The 21946-nt window shown below is 42.2% G+C and overlaps 1 protein-coding gene across 8 annotated transcripts in view; it reads right to left on the bottom strand.

Annotated features, from left to right (window-relative positions):
- Window positions 1-21946, bottom strand: part of MCPH1 (microcephalin 1) — a 244677-nt gene that overhangs the window by 157889 nt on the left and 64842 nt on the right. For 7 of the 8 annotated variants that reach the window (XR_013525428.1, XM_078347075.1, XM_054243665.2 and 4 more), the window contains 2 exons: window positions 11073-11110; window positions 8422-8584 (listed from right to left, as the gene is read on the bottom strand). Coding sequence is in view for 7 of the 8 variants with exons in the window: in XM_078347075.1 (XP_078203201.1) it covers window positions 8422-8584; window positions 11073-11110 (201 nt within the window). In the remaining variant the exon portion in view is untranslated. Of the gene's footprint in view, window positions 1-8421; window positions 8585-11072; window positions 11111-13001; window positions 13586-21946 lie in introns of those variants that run through there. The other variant, XM_035269831.3, reaches the window with a different exon arrangement.

Genomic DNA, 21946 nt, shown 5'->3' with positions numbered 1-21946 from the left:
CCCGGAGGACAATCGGTGTTGCAGGTGGCAACACGAGAAGGCTCGAGACACTTCATAGCGCCCTGTCCACTGCCGACCAACCTCTCGGATGCAGCTGCAGAAATACACCCAGGAGTAACTCTACACTGTTGCTTCCACCGCTTTAGGTACCATTGACTCTTCAACTCTTTTAGTCACTGGATTCAACCCACTTTTTTTCAAGGTCTCTGACATCCACCTGATGAAATCAAACAGTGGCTTTTGCCTCCTCCTATTCACCTTCCAGCAGCACTCAGCATCCTTCCTTCCTGAAAAAGTCCCCCTTCTGACTGATGCCACGTTCCCCTGGTGTCTCCTCCAGGTGCTAGCTGGCTCTTCCTGGCTCCCCTCACCTCCTCCTCCTCCTCCCTGACTTCTGCATGGTGGCACAGCCCAGAGCTCAAGCCCAAACTCACTCTTTTCTTCTTTCTACACTCCCTTCCAGGTACCACGGCTGGAGTGAATAGTTACAGCCCCAACCTTTCCTTGTAACATATGTACATATCTATAATCTGATATGTGATATCTCTATTTGAATGTCTAGTAGGAATCTCAGACTCAATATGCCTACATCCATTCTGTATTGTACCCCAAACCCTGCACACAATTTTCTCCCCCGGAATTCTCTAACTTAGCAAATGGCACCATTATCTATACTTTGTTGCCCCAGCAAAAAAATGTAGGTAGGAGTCTTCTTGACCTCTCCATTCCCACACACCTCATGTTAGGAATTCCACTAGATCTTCCTAGGAAGCGCACCAACTTGGTCTGCCTCCCCACCTAACAACCCCGCCTCCAGACACAGCGGCAGGCAGTCATTTCTTCACCACATGATCTTAGTTGCCTCCTGACACTCACCCTGTTCCTACCTCCCTGCAATCCATTCTTTGCTGAGAGGCCGGAGAGACAAAAGCTGCCACTCTGTGATTAAAATACTCCTGTGGCTTCCACATCCCTTGTCATGACCGACACAGCCATGTCGGCTCCCTAAAGCCTTCTCCACCTGCCCTCCTTACTCCCTGTGCCTCAGATATTTCTCTTTCTTGCCAAGGGCAGCCTTAGGACCCAGGCACTGGCTTTTCCATGCCAGGTACATTAAGTAGATTCTGTCTAGCACCTTTAGAACATTAAAGAAAAATATTAACAATACAAAAATGATGATCAAACTTTATTTCTAATAAAGTGTGTGATTGCATCTGAGGGTGACTCTACAGTCTTCTCATACTAAAAAAAAAAAATCACTCTGATTCTTTCAATCTCCACCATCTGTCATTCCTGGCACCCACAGTCTTGTCCACATCTTTTCCAGTGTCCTTCTGGAGGGCAGCACCAAAGCCCTGAATTTTCAAGATGAATCACTTTTCAGTATCTGTCATCAATCAGGAGATTATGGTCCTGAGAAGCATGGAGGCTGCAACCTAGGAAATGTGAACATTGGGGACTTGCCAGGAGCAACAGACAGGGGGATGGCGGACCCAGACCGCAGTGCCTGCCTCCCCTGTTCCCAGCGGCCACGTGCAGCCTGAAGGAGCCTCTGCAGAGAATGAGCTCGGGCACTGTCCATTTTGCTGAGGGGAGACTTGGTGGGTTCTATGTCTGGGCAAAACCAGAACCCATTAATCAGGAGAATGTATAAATGAGACGTCCTCAAGATAACTGTTCAGAGTCACTGCCTTGAAACAATGCCTTGACAGAGACCTGTTTCTAAGATCCACATTCAGGTCAGACAAGCTATTTTTGCTCAGAGTCTCCATCACTAAACTCACGGCTTATTATTTTGCAAAGTCCTCGGCTGCAAAAATGTTCTGTCAGAAACCAGTGAGACAGTGCATGGGAAAATACTCCGTGAAGTATAAAGTCCGTTGCCAAGGTATCATCCGTGGCAGGATAAAAAGGACTTTGAAATCAAGCTGTGAAAGTTCAGAGACCCAGGCCTGAGATCCTGGTCAGCTTGCAATGGTGGGCAATAAATGTCTGCCAGAGAGAACTGAAGGGAACGCTCAGAAACTCGGTGTCAATGTGACACACCAAGGACAATCTGCCTGAAAATTACTCTGAACGAGAGCTGTGAAGTTAATCTGCCAACTTCAGGTGAAAAAGAATGGGTTCTCAGGATGATCCCTTTTGAATAGACTTGGCAATGCGGGGCGATGTACTAACACCAGTGGAAAACCCAGGTTCTACCATGAGTTACAGTTTTAGGAGAGCGACTCAGAATTTCTTTAATGTAAAATGAGAGGCAGGAACGAGTGAACTGCACGTGTCATGTAACACTTCATTGATTCTATGCTCACCACCAGTGAAAACATGCCTCACCTGACTCACTGCTTGCTAAGTTCAATGTGGATCACATCATCTCAAGAAGACAGACTGACGGTGACATTGTTTGTGATTAAGAAAACACAGATTATTTGTTGATAGTAAAGCTGATTTAGCTTTTAAGTCCTACACTTGTATTTACAAGTGAATTAGCTTTAAATCTCTATTATCAGATCCTTTTCGTAAGCTGTTCAGAATCAACCTCTTAAAATCTGAATAGCGGCTGAATTGTTCCTCACGGCGCCGGACAGAGTGACACAGAGTGGTAGCTGAAAAAGGGGAAGACTGGAGCACAGGACACTCCGCGTGTCTTTTAGCAGCCACAACAAGGCTTCGAGGGAAACGGGAATTGTGGAAAAGTCACAGGAAAATGCAGGAAACACCGAATTAAGTTAGAGTGGGAGAAAGAGTATTTAAAAGTTCAAACTGTGTTATGCTTCAACAACATGAAATAACGTGAGTCTAGAGGGACATTGTGGTCAAATTAATTTCTTTATTTTTCTGTTGTGTTACTTCCTGTCTCCCATAAATAGGAAGCTTGGCAACGCCTGGCACGGTTTTCTATTTCCATGTATCTGCCAGACAATTCAGTCATGAAGGAGGAAAAACATAAATTACTCTCTTTCCTGAAAACAGTAGAGCTAACACGGGAGGTGTGAACTGCTGTAAACACAGAAAAATTGCCAGTAAACTTGTCAAAAAAATAAGCCAAAATTCAAATCGCCACAGTTTTTGGTATGACTAGCTGGGCCACATTCGGCCATCTAATTCTGAAGAACTGCTACAACTCTCCTTTACAAGAAATTTCCAGAGAATACCACACAGACCCTGAAATCAAAACATGCTCAGTAATGTTTTTCTTGGAGGCTAGTTTATATTGCTAGCCAAAGAGAATATTTTAAGAATCCCCCAATTGCATTGGAGACAGAGTTAGAAGGAGGAGGAGGAGAGAGAGACCGCCAGAGAGAGAGAGAGAGAAAGAAAGAGAGATTCGTTTTATACAAAGTCAATGTACATCATTTGAATAATATATGATATGGATACTCCAAATCTTGACCCTAAAAGAAATTGGAACGATGAAGTTTATACCTGAAGTTATAGACAAGATGTAGATACATATTAAATTGGGTGCTAGGCTTTAAAAATTATGTAGAATGGCTCTGTCAACAGTGGTGGCAACTATCCCCTCTCACCTTTCTTATGTTTGTGCTACTGAATTTATTTAAAAGTCAAAGGAGGGGCCCACGCAAGAAGCAACAGTCATCTTTATCTTTTTGAGACAGATGAACAGAGAAAGTGACTCAGCTCGTTTCTAAACTTTTTGAGGGTGTGAGTCAGGAGCAACCTATGGACATCAATACTCCCGTTGTGCCAGTGAGAGGGGACATCTGACAGCCATCGTGGTTACCTTGTAATCACACAGATATTTCACCTTAAGCCTTAGGACACCTGGGTCTTTGCCCAAGAGTTGACACTATTCACAAATACTGACATCATCAGTAAGGCAAGGGCAGTACAGACACATTTGTGACGTCTTGCAATGAATAAGGGGGAAAAGGGTAGCACAGAGGGCAAAGAGCAATTTAGGGAAAGTTACTTTTTAAAATTCTTTTCATTTTTTTTTAAGCTATAAGAGCTGGCTAGGTGTGGTGGCACATGCCTATAATCCCAGCGCTTTGGGAGGCCAAGGCTGGTAGATCACGAGGTCAAGAGATCAAGACCATCCTGGGCAACATGGTGAAACTGCGTCTCTACTAAAAATTAAAAAAATAGCTGGGCATGGTGGTACACGCCTGTAGTCCCAGCCACCCAGGAGGCTGAGGCAGAAGAATTGCTTGAACCTGGGAGGCAGAGGTTGCAGTGAGCCGAGATCACGCCACTGCACTCCAGCCTGGCAACAGAGCAAGACTCTATCTGGGATGAAGCTTCACTGCTGATAGGAAGTACAGGGGTAGAGGCAGCAGTACAGGAGCCCGTAAGCTGTTCAGCAGGCAGAAGGAAACCTAGTTCTGAAAGCAAGGCACTAGCCAGGCCCTACCAGCAGCGCTCAAACATCTCCATAGAAAGCACATTAGATATACTTCTTAATTTAAATTTATAAACAATAAAATTTACTTGTGTGTGCATATGTGTGTACAGTTCTCTGTGTTTTAACACATGCACAGATTCTGTAACCACTGCCACTATCAGAACACAGCACAATTCCAATGCCCCAAAGATGTGACAGCTGCTATTGCTTTGCACAGGCAGGCGCAACCCCCACCTTAATGCATGGCAACCGTTCATCTGTTCTCCTTCCCTTCCTACAGTGTTGCCTTGTCCAGAATGACAAAGAAATGGCCTTACACAGTATGTGACCTTCTGAGACCACCTATTCAACTTGGCATGATGCCCTTGACAGTCATGTAAGCCGCTACAAGGATCATCATTCCTTTTGATTCCTGAGTTGTACTCCACGGTATGGATGGTCCATCTGGTTGATCCATTCACCCACTGCAGGGACAGCTGTGCTGTTTCCAGGCCTAGGTGATGATAAGTAAGGCTGCTACAAACACTCACATACAGACTCTGTGTGAACATAAGCTTTCATTTCTCTGGGGCAAATATCTGGGAGTGGGACTGCTGAGTGGACATTTAGCTTTCTGTGAAACTGCCAAACTTTCTCAGCGTGGCTGGACCACTTCCCACTCACACCAGCAGCTGTTCAGCTGCCCTGGCTCCGAGCTAGAGTGCGACCGTTATTTTTTATTTTAGCCATTCTAATGGATATGTAGTGGATCCCACTATATTTCTCATTATATTGCTCATTATATAGTGAGCAATAATGATGAGCATCTTTTCAGGTGATATTTGCCATTTGTGTGTCCTCAGTAAAATGTCAGTTCAAATCTTTTCTTCGCCAATTTTTGTTTGAGCTGTTGCTTTCTTACTGTTCAGTTTTGAGAGTTATTTATATAGAAATAAATCTTTCTATTTGTTCTAGAAATAAATCTTTTGTCAAATATAAGATTTGCAAATGTTTTCTCCTGATCTATTCATAATATGTTTCACAGAGCAAACGCTTTCAATTTTGATGAAATCTAATTTATCAAGATTTTTTGTTATTGATCATGCCTTTCGTGTACCTAAGAACTCTTTGCTATACCAAGATTATTTTTCTTGTATGTTTACTTATAGAATTTTTACACATTTACATTTAGTCTATGACACATTTGGAGATAATTTTTGTGGCCCGTGTAAGGTATAGAATGAGATTCCTTTTTTAAATTTTTTTCTTGAGACAGAGTGTCTCTCTGTCACCGAGGCTGGAGTGGAGTAGCATGGAACAGACTCAATGCAACCTCCGTCTTACCACTTCAAGTGATTCTTGTGCCTCACTCAGCCTCCTGAGTAATTGAGGTTACAGGTTAGGTGCCACCACATCCAGCTAGTTTTTGTATTTTTGTTAGAGATGGGGTTTCACCATATTGGCCAGGCTGGTCTCAAATACCTGACCTCAGGTGATCCACCCAAAGTGGTGGAAAGGTTCCTTTTCTGACTTGTGTGTGTCCAACTGCTCCAGCATCACTGTTGAAAAGACTGAATTTCTCCACTGAATTGCCTCATGCTTTGTCAAAATCTATGGGATATATTTTTGGAGTTGATTTCTGGATTTTCTATCTGTTCTGTGTGTTTACCAATACCACACTGCTGGGTGACCACAGCTTGAAAGGATGCCCCAAAACCAGGTAGTGCCAGTTTGCCTCCTTGTTCTTTTCTTTCTAAGTTGTTTTGGCTATTCTGGCTCCTTAACATCTACATATAAATTTTAGAACCAGCTTATCTATATCTTGAAAGATTCTGCTAAGATTTTGATTGGGAATATGTTAAATCTATAGATCATTTTGGGGAGGAGTGACATGTTCACTGTACTGTGTCTCCCAATCCATGAATATTGTATGTCTTTTAATATGCGTAGTTCCTTGATCTTTAAAATCAGCATTTTACAGTTTTCAGCATACAGATCCTGCATTTATTTTATTAGCTTTATACTGAAGCCTCAATGGATGTCTGAAGTCATCCTGATGACTTGCTCAACTCAGTTGGCAGCTCTAATTGCTGTTTTGTAGATTTCTTGTGACTGACTACATAGAAAATCATGTGGTTTATAAATAGAGATAGCTTCATTTCTTCCTTTCTAACTTACAGGCCTTTTATTACTTTTTTTGTCTGATTCACTATGTGTCTGAGTGCCCCAGGTTCTTCCCTTCAGGCAAGGAGTCTAGACTGAAGATCAGAAGTTTATTAATGCACTTGAAGGCCCACTTTTCTCATATCAGGTAATCCCAGAAGAGATACAATAACTTAAATTTTCACCCAGTTCTGTTTCTATATCTAATTAGTCAGCAAGTACTGGCAGGACACTGAGCAGATGCAGGGCACCAGGGTCTCTATACATGTCAACAACAAATGCAGTAAATCCTCACATCTGACCTGTATGGACTGCTCAAAGTCCCAGAAGAGTAAGTTGGGTAAAGAATCCTGTACAGATACATGTCATTATAAGAACATTTTTTCCTCTGAAACCTGAGGGAAGGAACAGGAGTCAGATGAAGATACAGAGACAATTTGAATCAGAGATAAATAAAACACAGAGCTCATTCACTGATGCTAGACTTATGAAAGACAGCAGTCCACCCTATCCAAAGGGGCTACCGTCCATGACCCCCTGAGGGATGCCTGAAACTGTGGAAAGTTCTGAACCCTACATATATTATGCACATTTTTTTCTTTCTTCACAATTTCATGAGTCCAAGAGTCATTTTTGCCATAGATCTTAGCTACGTCAGCATACCATTTTTCCGTCCTTATTAAGTTGACAATGTTCACCTTTTCAGTTAAAGAAAGCACCTTGGAGCTTCTCTTTGGCATATGAAAGCTGTCAGCATCAATACTCTTGTGCTTAAAGGATGATTCACATCCCAGGCAGAATGAATCAGGATGAACTGAGATTTCTTCATGCTACTCAGAAAAGCACGCATTTAAAGACTTATAAATTGCTCATTTCTGGAATTTCTCATTTAATATTTTCAGACTGTGGTACCTGAAACCACGTAAAGCAAATCCCTGGATGAGGTGGGGCACTACTGTCTTCCATCCAAATAAGCATAAAGCAGCACTGGCATATAATGAGGCGGGGTGATCCCCAACTTCCACCAGGGCAAATAAATAGTGCTAACCTTTGGAACTTCAACCTTTTCTACTTCACAACTGAAAGCACCAATCTCTTTAAACTCACTCACCACATGGAAAAAAGACCACAGCCATTCTTGAAAATACATGTGTAGCTTTTGCATGTTATAATTCTACTGGTTTAAATGAACACAGTACAAGTATGAATATAATACATTCTCGGGAGAGGAGGAGGAAAGACAGAAGCAACAGATGCAAAATGGTAACACAAGTAACAAATGCTGCTGCTGTCATCAGAGAGCAATGCTTTGGAGCAACCTCAGGTTGAGGATCAAAGTAAAAATCGAACCCATAACAGATCATTTCGATTTTTATGATTAACGAAAATGATGATGTATTTTTAAAAACTATCTTTAATGTACAGAAATAAGGGCAAATAGTGTTACAGATAGATATGCAGAGGATAAAACCTATCTAAATGGGATTAGAAGAACATGTTTCATCCTAAGTAAATCCATCTGTGCAAACAATCGCTGAATTCTTTTGGCTCTGCAAACCGCCACTGCCACAGGTCACAGTGTTTCTTGGTCACACATAGAGGAAGCGCTTTGACTGTGAGAACGCGTACTTTGCATTTCTTTCAGCATCTTTCTAATCTTGCTTCTGCTTTATCTTGGAGGCTACTCACTTCCTGCTGTCGACCCTCCTCGTCCTCCTGGTGCCCCAGGACTTGGCGCTGGTTGAAGGATAGCAGCCCGAGGGAGACCAACAGACGGGTATTCCCGGCGCACAGGAAAACGTGCAGATCCACAAGGGTGCATGCCGGCCTGAATGCTGGTGTCAGCACCTCAGGGTGACCCGCGCTATCAAAACACCTTGTTTTAAAATATGCAGTTGGCAAACAGGGCTTACCCAATCATAAGACAGAATCCAGCAGCCACGCACAATTCCCAGCAGCACGTTCAGGGTGCGAAGAGGCTTCCCAGAAAGCACGTGAGTCGTAGTCTCACAGACTTCTGGCACAATCGAAAAGCCTTTCAATTTATCCACTACCTGGATGACGACATTCTGCTTTCTAGCAAATAGGGGGAAAAATTAACAAAATGAATGAGTTTACACGTGAACATCAAGGCAGTTACACTGAATATTAGTAATAATAAAACTAGAAAGCCAACATTTTACACTGATTTTGGTGATGGTGCCTATGTCTTAATTGATTTATGATCAATGGTTTGAAATTTGGGGAAATAAACTTCAGATCTCAGTTCTACTTTAATGTCTAAGAAGACGAGCCCACCGGTTGTCAATGGCTTCCCCTAGTGGCTGGGCTGGGCAGGGACAGAGCCAGCCTCAGAAAGCAGGCCCCTGAAACCAGACCGGTACTCTTCCCACTGGGGCAAGTATTTGCTTTTCCGGCATATTTGAACCAATCTGTGCACACTCAGAACTAAGATCCTCATTTATTTTAAGAATGTAACATTTATTGAGTATCAATACATAGTTTTTCTACAAAAAGGGGAAAAAAGTCCTTTTTATTAAATCCTCAGATCAAATCTAGGACCTATTTGTCACAAAGCTTGTGACCATTACCGCTTCTCTCCTGCTCTGTCATTCCCTTAATACTTAAAGTATCCTTTCAAAAATATATATTATTTCCATCCAACTTCCTTACCAAACAAAGCTCAGTTCTTTCTTCCCTTTTATAATAACCTTTCTAATGCCCTTTGTTCTGACATTGCTTCTCTCTCGCTCCCAGAAAATTTTAAAAAACCTCAGTGAAAGGCTTTCTAAGCCACACTGTTACATACACAATGAGTTAAGAAATAAACATCTCTTGTCTCCAAAAATTATATCACAAAGGGGAACAGGTTATTGCCTGTGCTTATAGACTGTCTCTAACACTCTTCCTTGCAAATGATGGTGTTCCTTAGTTTTATTGTATTGTTTTGAGACAGGGTCTTGCTCTGTTGCCCAGGCTGGAGTGCAGTGGCACAATCAGGGCTCACTGTATCCTGGACCTCCTGGGCTCAAGCGATCCTTCTGCCTTATCCTCCCAAGTAGTTGGGACTATAGGCACTCACCACCACGTTTGGCTAATTTTTGCAATTTTTTGGAGAGATTAGGTTTTGCTATGTTGCCCAGGCTGGTCTTGCCCTCCTGGGCTCAAGCAATATGCCCACCTGGGCCCCCCAAAGTGCTGGGATTACAGGCATGAACCAATGCATTCAGCCATCTTAGTTTTATCTTTAGTGATCTTAAGTACGTCCATATGAAGACCTGTTTATGTGTAAAACAAAAGGGCTGAATGATGTCATGCTTTTAAATTATTAGAGAACCTTAGGGTAGAAAAGATGCGTGAGTCAAGATCTGGGCCCCATCACTACTTCAAACAGAGAATCTGTGCATATTTGAATCATGAAAAATAATTTGGGAAAAAAAGGCAAAACTATACAAGAAAACAAACAAAAGCAAAAAACAAAAGCCTCTAAACTAGACACTTCTAGAAGAACTCCATCCTGAGGCTGGCAGCTACTTGCTGGATTTGCCAATAAGTAACAAGCGTCTCTGCAAGGCAGAGCTAATCTGCATAAAATCAGAATGTCCAGGTCTTGTTCTTACCTATCACAAGAAGTCTACGTGGAGAAAAAAGAGTAAGACAAGAAGATGGCCTAAATGAAAAGTTTTATTTTAAAATCCTCAATGAGAAAATAACTAGTTATTATTATTATTATTTTGGAAAAATATAAACTTTAAAAAATATTACATGCATATTTAATATTCACTTCTGTATTACACTATTTATAATGTTCAGTGTATTTTATAATACATTTACAAAAATTTTGAGTGATCTCCTTTTTCACTGGATAATGCATGGTGCCTGAATGATCAATCCTTCTATTTTTAAGCCACAGGCAGGAAAAGGATCCCACTACCGAAAATATTCTAAACGTGCACCCTCTGCAGCATGGTTTTCACTGAAATGTTCCAGTGTTGTGATGGATGTCTTAAAACCTTAAAACCTGTGATTGATATCAAAAACATGGTTTTCCCCTCTAAACAGGAATTCAGAAATCTGCTGCGAAGAATATAGCACTGTATTTTTGTTGGATGCTCTTTGTTGTGTTAAATGTTGAAGGGAGATGATAAGAGCATGCCAACGAGCTATTAACCCTTCCACAAAATGCATAGACGGCGACTTTAATGCAGCTGTGGAAAGCTTTCTGCCGCAGTATTGCTTTAAGATCTTTAAAGGAAACATTTTGGTCAACATCGTTCCACTTCTTGAACATTCATGAAGCTATTTGGTATCAAGCAAGCAACAGAACGTCAAGAAGAGCACACACCTCTTAATGCTGCCTAAACAACCCCAGAGTTTTGAAGGCTGAATCGCTCACATTTGGTACATGTTTAATTTTCAGTGATCTTCTAACTCAGATAATCATTATATAAAGTAAAGGTGATACAGGATGGATGGACACATTGCCTGAAGGCACCCAGAATTAGAGTGTATGAGAGAAAAGGTTAACATTTTATATTGAGCAGAAATGAAAACAACTACTTACTCAGACGGCATGCTTGTCATGACTAATGTTCTTGTTGGCTAGAGATTCAAACAAGAAGGAACAAAAAACAGTCAAAAACAGAAAAAATATTTTTCCCACAGAAATAAACTTTAATAAGTTTTCTGAAAAGTTATATCACTTAAAGATAAACATTTAAGCATATATCAAAGAAAAAACTTTATATTCCTGGAAAAAAACCACCCAAGAGATAGAAACTCAGATACTATCCCCAAACCAATGCAAAATAATCCAGATAGGAGGTACAAGAGCAAAAAATAAAAAGATATTTCCCTCCAGGAATCTGCTGTACCAGTTAGCCAGCAGACCCCCGGGTGTGTCAACATCTTTACAGCCTTCAGATGAGGAAGGCAAGAAGGAGGTTTCTGTAGACTTGTCAGCCACTCTTCTCAAGACTGCTAGGCAACCTCATTCTCATTTCAGACACATGTGCACAATAATGCTTGTGCTTGTTGCACCTGTCAAGTGAGTCCCCACACACAGAGGCATGGACAATGGAACTTGTTTGTTGTGTTGACACTGGCTATTAACTGGAATTGTAAAATTTTAAAAAATAAAATATTTAATTTTTTTTCTAACATAACAAATGCATGGTGAATTGCAAAAAAATTTAAATGCTATAGAAATATATAATTAGAAATACAAATTTCCTGTAATTCCACCAGCTAGAAATGACTATTGTCTAACAATTTGGTAATATATTCAGCCAAAGGTTCACTCTATAGGAGTATGTGTGTGCATATGCATGTATACACATATATACAAATGAAAATGAATTCACATTATTCATACACTTTTGTGATTTGCATGAGATACTTCAAATGGAACTAACTGTGCAGTATAACCAATATGTCTGGAAAGTCAATGTGAAGGAAATGAGAAGGAACAAAAGGCATTTAAAGGACCCCAGGGTTGACGAAAGGAACAGACATGAAGGGGTCTGTGTACTACATATCTGAGGAAGGTAGAGAAGGAAGAATGAAGTAATATGAATCAAAGATAGTCAAAGGAAGAACACAGAGGAGTGACAGATAAGCTAACAGATGACTGCTTCCCTGTCTTTTCAGCCAGCCATGCAGAATATTCTACCATTAGCTCTTAGCTGTTTCTGACACCACGAGTGGAACAACTACCTGGGTTAAGTCTAGAGACAAGGTCTTCATGTGGAAGTCTCTCTCTAAGCATCAGATAAGATTCTGTTTGAAGTCTGATTTTGCTCTTCAGTGTCACCTCTGACTGAGAACTACATAGGCCCAGTGAAATGAGCAGCCCGAAATGGTTTTGGGAAACTAACCAAAAAAAGCCAGTAGGGTCCCGCCTGTGAGAATTATCCATCTCTAGGACCAGGAGGTGCAGGGGAAGGAGAAAAGGAGGCTGCCTTGACTGCGACTTCTGATACCAGGCTTCTTCTCCATGACTTTGCCCTCTTTACCGCTCCTCCTCTACCTCTACTCCCTTCCTTCATGATTAACAGTTCTGTTGCAAGTAAACACTGAAATGAGCAGTTTTGTAAATAACCTTTACAGTATGCAATTACACAGGCGTATGAGCCGATTCTTAATGTAGTCACTTATCTACGTGACTGCTGCTTTGCCTCTCATTTCACTGATGGTCATAAAGAAGCTAAGGAACTCTGGTCACTGTATTCTCTTTAGGGAAGGTAAACTGACCCCACCCCCACACTCCAAGTACAAGCTACAGCGTGAAACGGTCATAATGCACAAACCTAAAGACAATCAGTAAACCTTGTGTAACATTACTGGAAAAGTCCGGAAACACAAACTAACATGTATTAGGATCAACATACTAAGTGCTGAAAAACTGAACAGTTCTTTATAACTAAGACCTGGATTTACCTGTCCTATGATATGTATTCCATTCTTTTACAAAAGTAATTTTCAATGACGAATTGAACCTATACCTGAGCCCCATGTTCCTGGAATATAAAGGCTTATTTAAGTCTTCTCCCCAGCCTTTTATATTCTGAGAAATGGCGAATGCAAAGGGCCACCCCGCTCCTATGGTCCAAGATAAGCACGCCACCTTCCTCCCAGTGACTCAGGTAGGCCCACTGCACCCCCTGCAGGATTCCCCCATGACTTGCTCATAACTCCCTTGTTTATCTGCCTCTCCAAAACTCCAAGCTCCTTCCTTTTCTTTGAGACATTCCTCATTAATGAAAGTCCTCCCATGACAACCGTCTGAACACAGAATGATCTGTACTGCCCGGTGAATTTGTCTTTCAGCGTTTTGGTGCCGTGACTCAGATGGGATGGAACTCATTCTGTATAGAAGGGCCTCCGGGTCTCAGACCCGGAGACTCAGCATGGGCTTCAGCTTGATCCTGCTCTCCAGGCTGTTGGTATCAAGGTAAGAATTTGACTGTAATCGATTTGAGCAGTCACTTGATTTCTGATGCCAGCTTCTTTCGGTTTCATAGTCTGAGTATGTGGTGATCTTTGTGCATGGACTGCTGGCTTAGAGGGATCTTGTCTCTGTCGAGTGAGAGATAAATAATCTGATTTGCTTGTATTTTTTATTTGTCTACTTTTCTACTTTGGGCTCAAAACAATTAAGAATTTCATGCCACCAGGAAGCAGACATCCAAATAAAAATTTATATTTGTGTTTATGTTTGGCCCATGACTAATTTTTTTTTTCTTTTTGAGACGGAGTTTTGCTCTTGTTGCCCAGGCTGGAGTACAATGCACGATCTCGGCTCACTGCAACCTCCATCTCCCAGGTTCAAGCAATTCTCCTGCCTTAGCCTCCCAAATAGCTTACAGGCACCCACCACCATGCCTGGCTAAATTCTGCATTTTTAGTAGAGATGGGTTTCATCATGTTGACCAGGCTGGTCTCAAACTCCTGACTTCAGGTGATCCCGCCTTGGCCTCCCAAAGTGCTGGGATTATAGGTATAAGCCACTGCGCCCGGCCTAAAATTTTAGAATTGAAGCTTACAAATTATCTCTGTGTGTATGTCCATACATTTGTACTGCAGAAATGCCACTACAGTGAATACTTAATTTTATATAGCCTGGCATCTATTTTGAATATAAGTTGAACTTTCTCATACGAGAAACAGGGCTTAGTTTCCCTGGACAGCTTCCAACTGCCACCCCCAGTCCTCAATCTGGTTGATCCAGGGATCTGCTGTACACACCTCCTCCTGGTGAAGACCTTCCTAAGGGAAGCCTACCTGGCCAACCCTGCCAATCCCACACCCCACATGGACTGTGGAGTATGCCACAGTGACCACCCCTCAGTTGCTACGTGACCCTGAAACTCATGACTGCCTGTTTGAAACCCAACAACTACAACTCCCTACAGGAAACCTGTTTGGACCATGCCCTGGCCCCTCACAAAGGTGTTGGCCCCTGGGTCCCGTTCTCTCTCGCTATGCCTGACTCTTCATGTTTTCTTCTTGTGACCTGGAGATACAGCACTGCCCTCCTGACACATGGCGCCCTCCCTCCCTAAGATCTGGGAGTAATAAATCTTGGAACTTATTTCCTATCTTGGTGGTGTGTTGAATTTGCACATTCCATCTGAAGAACCAGCGGCTCTCCCAGGCTGCCTGGGTTTTCCCTGGGATGCCAGGGAAGAACACAAGGGCAGGTTCTGAGCACCAGAGCGATGCTCAGGCAGTCACAAACTGGAGAGGGTCAGAAGAGAGCCACAAGGGTGTCTGCCAGGATGAGCACATTTTCCGTGTGAGGAACGCCTGATACTGGGCCAGACAAGACGCATCAGGCTGCGTCTACCAGGTAGAAGGAGTGCCTGTGAAAGGCTCCCAAGTAAACACTGGCACCCTGCTCCCCAGCATCTTCCGTCAGGGCAGGGTCGTTAGCTGCTCCGGTACTGGAAGCCCAGTGTGGCAGGGGGCATTTCAAAGCAGCGATTGTCTCCCATCCTGGGATAGCCGTCACGAGATGGTCTTACCAGATGAGATTACGATAGCTCTTCAGGAAGTGCTGTTCTGACTCGCTTAGAAACGAAGAGCTGCCTATGCACTGAATATTCCTAAAATTCCCAGAAACTAAGGAAATTGAACTTCCAATAACACTTTCAACAGCACTAAAAATAGCATTCTTATAGAAATGTAAATGTTTTAAGAATCCAAGTTCACATATTTAGGTAAATCTTTGGCAAATATGACTAGCTGAATATTTATGGTTTAATAAAAATAATCATGTCTTCTGTGAGTTGTCAGCATTAAGCATTATTGTTATTTTTTTAAGATGGGGTCTCTCACTATGTTGCCAGGCTGGTCTCAAATTCCTGGCCTCAGGAATATCCTCTGATCTTGGCCTCCCAAAATGCTAGAATTACAGGCATGAGCCACAGTGCCCAGCCAGACTATACATTGTTATTCTACTTGTACATGTTCTCACAAAAGCTATACAGATATACTAATCAAATAAGTGAATGTTATTTGATCATTAAAGTTTAAGACTATGAAAAAATGTAAATTTGTAATTAAAACTTAAAAAAAAAGAAAAAATGTAAATTTGTCCTTAACCAAATTGAATGATTGATTAATCTGACAAACATTTTTTTAACAGTAATTTTAAAAATTCTTTATTTACTTTTTGAGAGACGGGTCTTGGTCTGTTGCCCACACTGGAGTGCAGTGGTACAATTTTTTTGGGGGGGGATAGCTAGGTGAACCCATTACATGTTAAAATCTTAGTAATATTATGAAATTAGTTTTGACCCCACAGACTCCCTGAGTCCCGGCCTAAAGTGTCAGTTTGTTCTGAAGTATGAAAGAGCATGATAAAGACAAAACATAGAATAAAATTTTCTTGGCTTGTAATATCTGAGTTTAAAAAGTTGTGAAATCCACAAAAAGATCTTAGCAAACTTTGCTCAATAATAACCAAAGGGTGGGGGCCGCTGAAGTATGCATCACTTAGGCATCCAGGCCCTACCTGACCTGGAGCATGATCGGAGTTACACCCACCCTCCAACTCTGTGATGGAAACATGTCACAGAAAGCCAAACCCACACATCAAAATCAAAATCAGGACTGAAATACATGAATGTGAGTAATTTAGCTCAGGAAGGCTATGATGAAGAATATGGTTGTCCCATTTTGGACGAAGACATTTCATACAATGTATTGTATGAAAAGACTTGAAACAAGGGGTTATAACGAGAAGAAACTAAAAGACGATTTCAGTGTGAGATATTTCAAGTTCTTTATGAAGAGGCCACAGCATCCGACAAGGAAGAAATCGTGCATCAGCTGCCCAGCAATAAACCAGAAGAGCCACACAATAATGCAAATCAGATCTTGAAATGGATTCAGCTACAGATCAAAGATCCTAACTCTTGACTTATAAGGCTAGCTGATCTACAATCACTCTTGCTGACAGCTCCCTGCTGACATCATAGAAATTGTTCAAGTATCAGGAACAGTTTATTACAATCGTGTTGCAGGACTAGCAGGTGGATAGTATAAAGGTTTATGCCTGTGTTTCTTTTTCCCCATGAGAATGCTAAACATATGAAATACAACAAACATAGTATTATTAAGGATTGAGATAAAAACTGTCATTTCAATGTTTAAATTGCTAAAGAATAAACAAATCTGATAAAATGGGTGGATATCTTTTAAGTTTATTACAGGAAAAAAATGCAGATGATTGTTTAAAATAAAACTAATGACTAATTAAGAAAAATGAAAAGTTTGCTCAATACTGATGGATTTGTTTCTTTGGTTTACTGTTTACCACATTCACCTAAAAAATAAGTGGTTATTCTTTTTTCTATATACTTGGCTTAGACTCCAAAGATTCTGTGTTTTATCAGAATAACCTTCTATGGTTTATATTGATTTTATTATGCCCTTGAATATTCAAGAAAAATATAGATGCTCAAATTAAGTAGGAGGTTCATCTGATGTGTTACTATTGATAGTTACATGGGAAAAGTTGTCAACTCAAAGAAGATACTTAGCCAACTCTAGGTTAAACATGTTATTAATATATAGGTGCTTATGTCCTCTCCAAACTAACCCTCTTTACATGATATTCTTGGTCTATTCTTCTTCTTCTTCTTTTTTTTTTTTTTTTTTTGAGATGGAGTTTTGCTCTTGTTACCCAGGCTGGAGTGCAATGGCACGATCTCGGCTCACCTCAACCTCTGCCTCCTGGGTTCAGGCAAATCTCCTGCCTCAGCCTCCTGAGTAGCTGGGATTACAGGCATGCACCACCATGCCCAGCTAATTTTTTGTATTTTTAGTAGAGATGGGGTTTCACCATCATGCCCTGCTAATTTTATTATTATTATTTGAGCTGGACTTTCACTCTTGTTTCCCAGGCTGGAGTACAGAGGCGAGATCTCGGCCCACTGCAACCTCCTTGCCCAAGGTGGTCCTGAATTCCTGGCCTCAAGCAATCCTCCTGCCTCAGCCTCCCCAGTTGCTGGGATTACAAGCGTGAGCCCCTGTGCTCAGCCTTTAACTTTCTTATAGTCACAGTTTCATAACTTCATTGTCCTCCCTTATATATTTTTTCCCTTATGTGGACTGTTTTTTATTCAAATTCAGAAACTTTTAATATTCAGGTTGCTTATTCTAAAAACTATAATACCGTTTCTAAACAGTCTCAAATAATACAATAACAGGGATCCATACAGCATCGATACCAGTTTTCAGTACTTACTATCTTGGATAAATATTTTTCTAATTCTCATAGCCAAAAAGCAAACATAGAGAAAATGTATATCCAAGTAGCTCATCATTAACGTCTGAAGTGTTCCAGCAATATATTCACATCACCTCAATTCAAAAGATGTTTCATCTAGCAAGCTCGGATCTAACCCTAAAGCTCGCACTGGGTCGGCACACACACCCAGCTTCTTGCTCGTTGTGGAAGTCGCTGAGGACCCCCAATGTCAGATCTTATTCTCACATCATCCTTTCTCCACTCCAGGAAGAGGGGCTGGGGTGGAAAGAGAAAGAATGAGCCTGGGGTCCACGTGTGTGGGAGAAGGGGGCCGGCCATGCTTGCAGGACATGGCAAGTGGGAGGACAGCATGGGGGCATGCACAGGTGACACCCAGGAGCATCCAGGTATCCCCCTTCCCCAAACAAAGGGCTGTAGGGAATTCCAACCCACCCAGAACAAGAGGCAGCAGCAAAAGGAGAGGAGCCGCAGAGCCCAAGACCATGAGGCGCAGGCAAGGCGCACTCCTAACGGCAGAGGAAAGACGGCCTCTGAGCTCTAGATCCTTGGTGGCGAACTTAGAAAGTAATGTGCTCAAATTGCTTATGCTCAGATGTAGGGCAGAAACTCCTTATACCACCCATATAAGTATAACCTCAGACTCACCAAAGCAAATGGGCTAAACTTGGGGGAAGATGTGCAAACTCATGGATTTCCCGGCTAGTGCTGCTATTTTGAGAAAGAGACACCTACATACCTCTACCTTCCACCTCCTCAAGGATTACACTATGAGCCAGGCATGGAGGTTCATGCCTGTAATCCCAGCACTTTGGGAGACCCAGGTGGGTGGATGGTTTGAGGCAAAGAGTTCAAGGCCAGCCTTGGCAACACAGCAGAATCCCATCTCTAAAACAAACAAAAAAAATTAGCCAAGCATGGTGGCACCTACCTGGAGTCTCAGCCACTTGTGAGGCTAAGGTTGGAGGAGAACTTGAGCCCAGGAAATCAAAGCTGCAGTGAGCTATGATCTCACCGCAGCACTGCAGCCTGGGCAACAGAGCAAGACCCTATCTTTAAACACACACACACACACACACACACACACACACACACACACACACACAAACTATAGCACAATTTCAACCCTGTCAACTGAGTCTGATTCCCACTTTCCTGTCCATGGTCCCTCATTTTTGTTAAAACTTCACCTAAGAAGTAAAGTGACAGACCACCACTAAAAACAAACAAGGACAAAAGACACCAACCTCTAAATTCTGGGATAAGATTTTAGTACTACTTTTAATCATGAGAATTAGATTATAAATAAATAGCAACTTTAAAATAAAAAGCAGAAGATATTTCTGCAGAAAAATAACACAACTTCAAAACAAAGTTTTCAAAGTTGAAAATCACTGATAAGGGAGACCAGAATAAGAACTGCTTCACACCAGCGGCTGTGGTTTGACAGTCCCTGAGTATCACATTGTTTTCTTATAGAGACTCACTGTTGATATATGAACTAAGTCTTAAGGCATATCCAAAAGCCACAAAAGGACATGCCAAACTTCTATTTTAAATGCCTCATACTTTATTTTTTAACGAATCCTAGTATAATGCCTCATTAATTTTGAATTGCAGTTTTTGTCCTTCTATTTAACCCCTTCTGAATAATCACGTGTTTATTCCCCTTTAGAAAAAATTGAAATTACCCTGGATTAATATCAAATAATTTATATACCTAAATATTATTTGGAAAGCAATAACTTTTTTAAAAGTGTGAAGAGTTAAAGACTTAAGGAAAGGCAAAGTAATAAATATAATTGGGGGCTAGGTGTGGTGGCTCAAACCTGTAATCCCAGCAATTTGGGAGGCCAAGGTGGGCAGATCACTTGAGGTCAGGAGTCTAAGACCAACCTGGCCAACATGGTGAAACCGTATCTCTACTAAAAAGACAAAAGTCAGTCGGGTGTGGTGGCACAGGCCTGTCATCCCAGCTACTCAGGAGGCTGAGGCACGAGAATCCCTTGAACCTCAGAGGCAGAGGTTGCAGTGAGCCGAGATCATGCCATTGCATTCCAGCCTGGGCAACAGAGTGAGACTTCCTATCAAATGAATGAACGGATAAATAAATAAAATTGGGGAGGAAATAATTGTTCGTCATGAGAATGAACATAAAACCTTCCTGAGAAAACTACTCACATTTAAAGTAAATTCCAGCCTTCAGGACAAATGCATACAGCTACTCATTTCTGGGTGTATACCTCACTCCATGTCTGAGGAGCATAACAGATGAAGCCACTTGTCCCTTACTAACGCACATCTCTGAGGTCAATGGGAACAAGCCGTAAGGTTTGCAGCCTCCCCCGCCCTCCGCCCTCCCTTTCTTTGGTTCCCGCTCTTGGCTTCCTCCTCCGGCTGTCTCAGTTCCAGGAGATGTGTCCAGCCACAACGAAGCTCGGAGGACCAGGGGAGCGTTTCTTCCCAGGGCTATCACGAGTAAGAGAACACTTTCCAGAAACCTCCCAGGAAGACTTCCCTTCACATCTTGTTGCACAGAAGTGAGTCACAGTCTCAAACTAATTAGTGGTGAGAGAGAGAATCCCTGTGATGTGCTGAGACCGGGCGTCGGAGGACTGGGTGGACACGGGGCGGAGGGAGCAGCGCAGTGGCAGGGTCACTTCTGCGTGAACAGCTCCTCGGGAAGTGGCCGCTCACTAAAGGAGAGGGACTCATACCAGGAGGTACAGCGCAGAGCACCTTTTACTTACTACGGTCCCTCTACTCCTGTTTAAAATAAAAATCCTTTTAAATAAAAATAAAGATTCGAGTTTGCTACGTAAGCAAGTTATTATTTTGAGTTTCTGCAAATCTCAAACAGATTAATTTGATATTTCTAGGCCAATTTAGCACCGTTTACTATCCTTAAGCTGACTCCCCTTAACGGTGTGGCAAGCTATACCTTAGAAGCTAGAAGCTGTCACTATTTAAATTGGGCCTCTACAAGTCTTTGCCCAGTGCACAGAATCCCCCCCAGGCAGATCTTTTTTTTTTTGAGATGGAGTCTCGCTCTGTTGCCCAGGCTGGTGTGCAGTGGCATAATCTTGGCTCACTGAAACCTCTGCCTCCTGGGTTCAAGTGAGTCTCTTGCTTCAGCCTCCCAAGTAGCTGGGGCTAAGGTGTGCACCACCACACCTGGCTAATTTTCGGTATTTTTAGTAGAGGCAGAGTTTCGCCATGTTGGCCAGAATGGCCTCGAACTCCTGACCTCAGGTGATCTGCCCTCCTCAGCCTCCCAAAGTCCTGGGATTACAGACATGAGCCACCACACCCAGTCAACGCAGCAGACGTTAAATGGATTTCTTTGGCCAGCTCTTCTCGGTGCCTGTGATCTCCCAGTGAGGAATGTCCTCTGTCCGTGGCCTCTACCTTCACATGGCCTAAGATGACCACTGAGGCACAGGAGATCCGCCTGTCTGGTCCTCATTTCTGCCGTGTCCAGTCCAAAACATTTGGCAGTTTCTGAACCACACATTTCCAATACATGCAAAATCAGTTATTGAACAAAAAAAACACATTTTAAAAAAGATGGAGTTCTTTGAAGATCCTATTTAATGTTTTCTGTAGCAATATTTTCTCTCATACATAACAAGAGAAAAACAACATGCTAATGGGGGCTGAAAGCAACTGTGAGGCTATCAAGAGGCAGCTGGTTTTTAAATGGCTTCATCAAGCAACATCTGCTGACGGCCCCCACACCTGTTACAACGAACACCTCCTCACCACTGCCAGCTCTGGGTACACTCTGCCAAAAGTGATTTATCAAAGCAATTACAGATCACTGAGACAGCTGTGTTAGGAAGCAAGGGCACCTCGATCTTAGAGAGCTGACCGCCAGCTGGGTGGTCGGCACTAAAGGCCCCTATCTTTGCGCACAGCGGGTCTGAACAATGGAAATGATTTACATGGATATTTACAAAGGGTGTCATCCTCGAGGAAGTGTGGCAATTCCCCTAAACGAGTGATAACAACATACCCATACTGCATTTTCAAGAAAAAAAAATAAATATCACCTGTCCTTTGGATGAGTCACTGCTCTTTCAACTTGCAAGTTAAATTGAAAATCAAAGCTGTAAGAGTGTATGCTTGCAGCCAAGTGTCCTATCTAATGGAAAACGGCCAAA

This window comes from Callithrix jacchus, chromosome 13, assembly GCF_049354715.1.
Source record: "Callithrix jacchus isolate 240 chromosome 13, calJac240_pri, whole genome shotgun sequence".
Taxonomy (NCBI): Eukaryota; Metazoa; Chordata; class Mammalia; order Primates; family Cebidae; genus Callithrix; species Callithrix jacchus.
This window is presented reverse-complemented; position numbering and strand designations above follow the sequence as displayed.